Raw genomic sequence first — 8,084 nt, forward strand, 5'->3', positions numbered from 1 at the left:
TTATTTATAAAAAAAAATATACCGTTTATCATTGGTGATGTGTAATTAGAATAAAAGAATCAACACTATTAGTACAATCTGCAATTTTGATAATTGTAGTTGATCAACACAATTATCATTCAACAATGGAATAAATTTGAAAAAGATTGACAAATAAGGGAGTGACATACCTATACTTTCGTTTTAAAAAGTTTCAAAAATTTCTTCGTAGAAAACATTTTTAGTTGTGTTTGGCACGTTTTCATCTTCGTCTAGAATAAGTATTTTGAGTCATTTCTTTGTTTTCACTCTAGAAATAACAACATATAATTGTTCATGTGTGAATACTAGATGTGGAAGATAAAGTCCAACTCTAGAAAGAGATTGACCTTGGATTTTGTTGATTGTCATTACAAATCATAATGATATTGGAAGCTGTCTTCTTTGAAATTTAAAAGTCAAACATGGATCATGAATCAGAAGGAACTAAATCCATTCTTGAGATAAATATTTTGTCACCAATGTGTTTCCTTGTAATTGCAGTTGCAGAAATGACATTTTTCCTTATATAATTAACTTGCAATCTTGTGCTATTGCAAAGACCTTTTGCTTAATATATATTTCTCATAAGCATAATTGGTACACCTGTTTTCAACTTCAATCGACAATTTAGAATACTTGAACATTTGATGTCATTTAAAAATTCTAATGTAAACCTTTCAGACTGCATTTCTTCTTCTTGATCTGATTGGCAAGATGTATCTGAACTTAAATAAGTAATTTTCTGATCACTTAATAAAGACAATATGAATTCATTAACTTCCTCTACAAAATCATTTGTTGGGCAAAATATTGTCCCATCTTCAAAATAACCAAGATTCATCATATTTAACACAAGATCACGGTACACAAGTTGAATCAACGATATTAAAGATGATTTTGTATTTGCAATCAATAATTCTTACGAAATTTCAACAATGCTTTCATCATTTTCATTTTAATTCATCTCTCCATTTTCAATCTTCAATATTCATTAGCAAATTCTTCGATATCTTCTGCCTACCTATTTTTGGTAGTATTTAATCTCATGTTTTTGAGAGCTGTAAAACTTTACAATACTTTCATAGGTTATAATAATGTATTGAAAATTTAATGATTTCATATCCTGACCCGTTATTTTTTTTTCTGTTCAGAAACTAATGGGTCAATAAAGTGTATGAAAATAAAATTTTTGTTGATAAAATGCTTGGACAAAATTTAAACAGTAAAATTCACAAAATAATATGTAAATAAATATGTTATTTTAACTTTTTATTTCTCATTCCATTTTTTTTTCGGTAGGCAAAAATGAGTTCAAAATTGATTACATTTGGAAAGTTGTTTCCAAAACAAATACTTAAAAAATAAAAAATAGAGCACAGTTTCAACTTTTTCTTCCATTTTATTTTTATCTTGTTTAACCACATATCTTTCAATTTCATAGTCCGATTTTTTACACCACCCTCCACCAGCTATCAAAGTGACCTTATTTAATTGTATTTTCAAAGCTAAAAATAATTTGAAAAAGTAGAAATTAAACACACTTTTAAAAGCTTTTTTTTAAGGCCGATTTCTTCAGTTGAAGACAATGCCACATTTGTGGGCCGGAAAAAGAGAAATTGTTTAAAATTGGGCCTCAATGGACCGTCCCAACTCTTTGGATCTTTCTTCTTGCACTTCCAAAATTTTTTCTACACCTCCAAAAATTTCACTAAATTCCTAAAAAATCTTTTGACCATTTCAGTAAAATCACAATCATCATAATTCCAAAATTATTTTTGGATCGACTTTTGAAAGTCAAAATATATTATTAGAATTTGACTTTCGAAAATGAAACAATATTACCAAAAATTAATTTTCAGAAATCAAAATATATTACCAGAAATAAAAAAATTATTACCTGGAAGTCAACAATACTTTCTGGTTACATTCATTTATAGGTTGACCAAGATGTATTCTTTTCTGTTACATTTGTGTTTTTTTTATCTGTTCCTGCATATCAACAACATGTACTTTCTGGTTACATTCATCTATAGGTTATTGTTTAGTCCAGTCAAAAAGTGCTAAAAAACGTTCCTGTTATTGATGAAACACAAAATTGTTTTATCACATGCTCAAATAGTGTATACTTCTTTGATAAAGAAAAAAACAGTTATATTTCATTAATTTTGCATGGTTTTGGAATCAAATAAAGGGCACTGATTGAACTTTTACTTTTCTGGTTGCAGGCAATTCACACTTAATATATTTAAGATTTTTTTTTTTGATAAAGATAAAGAGTGATATGACGACTAAAGAAGAAAGATAAAAGAATAATGTAAGATTGTAAGAGCACTTGATTGAAGGCTGCTCTCTAAAACTGTTGTTGCTCCTTTTGTTTCATAAACAGTGAAGAGTTGTCAAATATGCTAGTGTGAGTATCTTAATTACATAAGAAATATTTCACAATATTTAGATTTAAGAAAAAACTAACTTAGTCATTAATTACTTTAATTAACGCTTAAAAAATGCAATTGAGCAATCTAAATTAGTTACCAAAATAAAAGTTGATAACTAAAATAACCACCAAATAATAATAGTCAAAAATTAATAATTAAAATAGCAAGGAAGAATCAATGTATAGTGATTGCAAATATTTGATCGCTAAAATAAGTTTAATATGTTTTCTTTTTGGTGATGTAAAGTAATTAACAATAATAATATGTGTACTATTATACAAAAAGTGAAACACGATATAAATGTTGGACGATTAAGCATTACGAGAAAATATTTTGATTAATATCTAATTTTAATGACAAAAATTAATTAGTTATTATAATAATAAATTTATAAACTAAAAATTATTGGCAATTAAAATAATTTAAAAAATGATAATTGTTTTATAAATTTGTAATTAATTTTATTATGAATTGATTTCTAAATTGGTTGTTAATATTAGTTACCTAAATTTTGGTTATCAAAAAATTATTTTTTAAATTAGTTTCTAATTAAAAGATTGATTTCTAAATTGATCTCTAAACATATTTTTTTATTTTTAAATTAGTCACTATTTGATAATTTTTTTGTAGTAAATATGGTGTGAGGTAAATTAAAAATAAATAAATGTTGGATGAAATAATAAAGTTTTAGATAACTATAATATTACATTTTATAGTTTTTTTTTCTACCTTTTATGAGAAATCTGATTGATGATTTTCCAATGAATTTTTCTAATTACTATTAATTTTTTTAACATTCACTAAACTTGAATGAAAGATTTTACTTAAAGATTTGAATCAGAAAGTAAAGTGACATGAAAAAAAAAAATTATATGGTATCAAACAACATGAATTTTTATGATTATTATATAATTTTTTTTTGGATACCCTACATGCTACGTACTTTGATGCATGATTCATTGCTTTATTATCACCATTTTTTTTTCTCTTTAACAGAACTAAGTGGAACACTTTCTGTAATATTATTTTGAAGAAAATGAAAAAAGAATCACTAACCCTACCGTTCCTTAATCTTATGATATACTACTTTTTTTTTCCCCAAGACTACTTTTTATTCTACTCATGCATGTGCTTGAGTCTTGTTCATTCTTCTTTTGATTCAGCTCAAGATAAACCCCAAGTAAAAAGCTAAAGCACACTAAAGCTGTTCATTCTTGTCTCTATCTTCATTCCTTGCTTTGTCTCTGCTCTTTCACTTTCAACATTCATCAAAATGACATAAGCATTCATCTTTACCCTTCTTTTTCTCTCAGTTTCTGGCTCCAAAATCCATGCCACTTTGATTTGTAGGGTCCCTCATTCTCTTTAACCACACATATATTTTTTATTTACAAAACAAAGGGTGTGTTGTGGATATTCCTTTGGTGCAGCCATGCACATTCATGATCCAGTCACCAAGCAATTGCATAAACCTTTTTGTGGGTCAATGTGCAGGGAAAAAAAGTGGTGAGGAATCTCTTTCTAGTTTTCCTTCCACCACTCTTACTTTGCTCATCTTCTCTTCACACCAATGCAACTGCTCCTCACTTAACTCACTCATTCTCAAAACCCTTGACACCACTTTCAGGTCTATCAGTGCCATCAAAATCTCCATCTCTTCTTCTCCCTTCAACTTTCTCTTCCTCAAACATTTTCTTGAACGTCTAAGGTCCTTCACTTTCATCTTCTTCTGCACATACACACAAAAATTTAGTACATATCAATGTCGTTAAGAAATGAACTTTAAATCTAATTTAATCTTACTGATTTGTAAAACGTGAAACTTCGGTATAAGATATAAAGATATGCATATGAAGATGATATATATAAATATACAATATGAAATGAATAATGATGTGGAAGGCACTTAAGAAGATGATTAGTTTAGTTAATTAATTGCCTTTTGATTAACTTTCTTGATGAGGCGTAGAAGTGTTGGATCAACCAAGGGTCTTCGGTTTCTCCGAAAGTAAGCTGCGAATATCTGACATGGTTTCTCTTTATCAGCCTTCAGAAAACCCATGAACGTTCTGATTCCATCTTCCATTATCATAAGAAATGAAGCTGATGATATTTTTGACTGAACACCATTTTCTTCTCTCTCATCATCTTCTGATTCTATGTTACAGCACACACAAAAGGAAATCCATGATTAGTTAATCATGCATCACAATGCTATAGATAGTTATCTTGTATATGAACTTTTACTTTATTAATTCCCTACAACTCAAGAACCAGACAAAAGATTTACCTCGATATTCTGGTACTAGGAGCAATTTTGGAGCCAAATGTCTCACTCTAGCATAGATCTCTGGTCTTCTACCATGCTCATAAGGCTCGTTCTCTATGTATCTCTGCAACAACACTTGAAATTGTTGTAATCTCTGTGCAATGGTGGCTGGACAACCCACATCAACATCATGGCCTCGTGAAGCTCGTTTGGATTGAAAATTCTTGTAGTTCCAATTGAGAGCTTCCCATGTTGAGCAAATTTGTGCAACATATGCAGCCTCAAGTTCATGATATGGGTTGTGACGTGTATCGTTTGGTTTCTTGTTCATACTTGAAAACTTGAACACAATGCGCTCTGAAATTGACCTCGGAGATACCTTGATAGACCTTAAAGATTCTGAAATTAATCAAGTTGTTAATCACATGCAATTGGTAAAATCAATCCTCCACCACAGTTGCAATCGCTAAACAAAAAATTCATATGACAATGAGAAAAAAGTAAGGTACTAAGATTACTTTCCACCAATATATAACCTTTGTTCACATATATATATATAATTCATATTTCTATCAGTAATGATATTTTTGAAGAGTGAACAATGGACAGAAAAATGGGAAAAAATTTACCAATTTCTTGAAGTTTCTGTGCACTAATTCTATCTTGGAATGACATTTCTTCATCATACTTTTGGAAAACTGTGTATGATTCCCACTTGGGGCAACTTCTTCTGGATGAGGAAGAAAAAGGGTCATCAGTTCCAGAATCTCTGCAGTTAATGGAGCTTCTCCACTCAGAGGAACTCTTGGAAGTGGATCCAACAGTGCACGAGTCACCATATATTTCTTCATCATCCTTTTCCTGAACAATGAGCTTCTTGGCCTCCAATTGGGTAGGATCATAGACCAAGAATCTCTCATCTCGTGTGAGTCTTTCCTCTTGCAGCTTCTTGTTTTCAACAAGTCCAATTTCAGCAAGATCTTCTGCACAGAAAAATATAGAATCAGCAAAAGTTTCACTCTGTGTGTGTGATAATGTTGCATGTGAATAATGTAACAAACTTTGGTACGTAATAGATACCATCACAGTTTTTGTCACTGTCTGGTGAGTCACTTTTGTAGAGGTTCAGGGTGGGCCTGGTTTCATCAGGGACAGAATTTGGAACAGAATCAGCATCTTCAGCTGGAAATATTAATTCTTCTACCTCTTCTTCATTCTCTAAGTCTGAGAGCAAAGGTGACTTGTGAAAAGACAAGGTTTCTGTTGAATAGTTTTCTTCTAATAACTCTTCTTCAAGGCTATCACAAGGGCTTGTGAATTCATCAGAAGAAGAATGAGTGCTCCTGAGAGACTGGTTGTTGTGCACAAACAAAAGGGTTTCTCCACCACCAATGATGTCAGCTACAAGGTGATCTGACTCACCAGAATCATGCTCATAAGAGTATCTTTCTTGAATTTCTTCTTCTTCTTCTTCTTCTTCTTCATCGTACTCAGAAGAGACATATTCATAGTGGTGATCTCTGCAACATGGAAAAAGAAAAGGTGTGAGTTAGGTGGTGGAGGGAAGAAAGATGAGGAAGAAGAGGAGCATATATATAAGAAGACCTTTGGAAGATGGTGAAGGTGGCAATGAAGTTCAAGAAGTTGATGAGCAAAAGGGAAGAAGAGAAGAGGAGGAGGAAGAGAAGGTGGAAGGAGGAAGAGACATTGTAGAAGAGTCTAACAAGAGCTTCTTCTTTGGAACATGGCATTTTCTTTGTGCTTCATCCAAAGGACTCCTCCACTAAGCAAAGCAACTCCTAAAAAAAAAGTGAACTTCTTTGCTTTCCTTAACATATTAACATATCTATCACTCTCTGTCAACATAGGTAAAAGAAAAAAAAAAAAAAACTACAGAAGTATCTAGTATATCCCCGCATGTGGTTTTTTATGTTCCAATTGTATGATGAAAGCACAGGGGCAAATGTGTCGTGTTGTTCTCAATGTATAGAACATTGGACAATCATGCATTATTAAAAAAATTTATATTTGTTGGCAATTTTGTTTTGAAATTTCTTTTGTAAAAAATATTTATAAATTTTGTTGTGAAAAAATTTTGACAAGAAATTGATATCAATTTTTTTGCAAAATATTTTGTATAAAACATTTTTCGTAAAAAAAAATTGTAGAAAATACTTGTAAATTTTATAATTTTGTAAGAAATGATTATTCACGAAGGAATTACCTACCAATTAAGATTCATAAAAAAAAATAACAGAAAAAATCTTTTTTTTTTGCAAGTCTTTTCAACAAATTGGTAAGAAAAATCCATGTAATATGAAAATTTCTAATAGTGACAGCTTATCTCTTACGTATGATGTGTTGGTCTTATACAGCTGATATATTGGAACTTGGATGGGCTTTTTATATACAATTAAATTAAGACAATTTCTTTTTACATTTTAGGTGATATTTTTTAAATACTTTTTTATATTTTAAAATTATTTAAAAGATGTTATTTCATATATTAAAATAAAGTAGTCAAAATTTAATTATGAAAATATCATTATTATTTTTTTATATAAGGAAGGACGTTCACATGTACAATGGTAAATTTGAGAATTCCTTAGTGTGCTTTCGCTTGTAAGAAGTGTGGCTTGAATATTTCTCCTTTATAAAAGAAGTAAATTTTGCTAATGATATGAAAAATGTTAGATGGGCACTCTTCATTCTTTCTATACCTATACAACATCTAACAAACAAAAAAAAGTAATAGTTTCCCTTTCTAAATTATTTTATATTTTAAAATAAAAATATTATACCAATGGGTAGGTGTATACTACAGACTCAAGTATATCATCACTTATAATATAAATAAGAAACAAAATAAGTAAATTAGTCTTTTTATTATAAATTGCAAGAGAATTATCTTGACGACATTATATGTTAGAATATTACAATTTGTAATTTATTTTTCTATCTCAATTTTATTTTATTTTGGTAGAGTTGCAAAAACAAAATCTAATATTGCTATTTATATGAAATTTGTGTGTTTTTTTTGTTTGTTTTGCACTCAAATGAGAAAAGAGTAACATAAATATAAAGGTATCCAAATTCATATACAAAATGAATTTTCTTGCAAAACTTTTTACTGTCTCCACTCACAGTTATTCACTGCAAACAATTTTGTAATTCTGAATGGAAAAAAAAATTATCAATAAAACATATTTTTATTAATGAATTTTACATACATATTTTAGATCCGTCAATAAAATTCGTTAACAAATTATGATTTTTTATTAGTGGTATCTATCATTAATAAATTCGTAATTAAATTCTGTATATAGAATTTGTTGTAATATTATTGATAGAATTAGTCA

The 8,084-nt window shown here is 29.4% G+C and overlaps 1 protein-coding gene across 2 annotated transcripts; it reads right to left on the minus strand.

Annotated features, from left to right (window-relative positions):
* Nucleotides 1–3,399: 3,399 nt before the first annotated feature.
* Nucleotides 3,400–6,596, minus strand: LOC114182529 (DNA ligase (DUF1666)). 2 transcript variants are annotated; one of them, XM_028069416.2, is made up of 6 exons: nucleotides 6,331–6,596; nucleotides 5,806–6,245; nucleotides 5,355–5,705; nucleotides 4,747–5,124; nucleotides 4,396–4,613; nucleotides 3,400–4,185 (listed from the first exon to the last, which is right to left on the minus strand). In XM_028069416.2, the coding sequence occupies exons 1-6, from the start codon at nucleotides 6,474–6,476 to the stop codon at nucleotides 3,940–3,942; spliced, it is 1,779 nt and encodes a 592-aa protein (XP_027925217.2). In that variant the 5' UTR covers nucleotides 6,477–6,596; the 3' UTR covers nucleotides 3,400–3,939. The 2 variants fall into 2 exon arrangements, with proteins under 2 accessions (XP_027925217.2, XP_027925216.2); XM_028069415.2 differs by having other exon boundaries at nucleotides 5,355–5,708.
* Nucleotides 6,597–8,084: the final 1,488 nt, after the last annotated feature.

Source organism: Vigna unguiculata, chromosome 4, assembly GCF_037176805.1.
Source record: "Vigna unguiculata cultivar grain cowpea cultivar isolate G323 ecotype 2 chromosome 4, ASM3717680v1, whole genome shotgun sequence".
Lineage (NCBI taxonomy): Eukaryota > Viridiplantae > Streptophyta > Magnoliopsida > Fabales > Fabaceae > Vigna > Vigna unguiculata.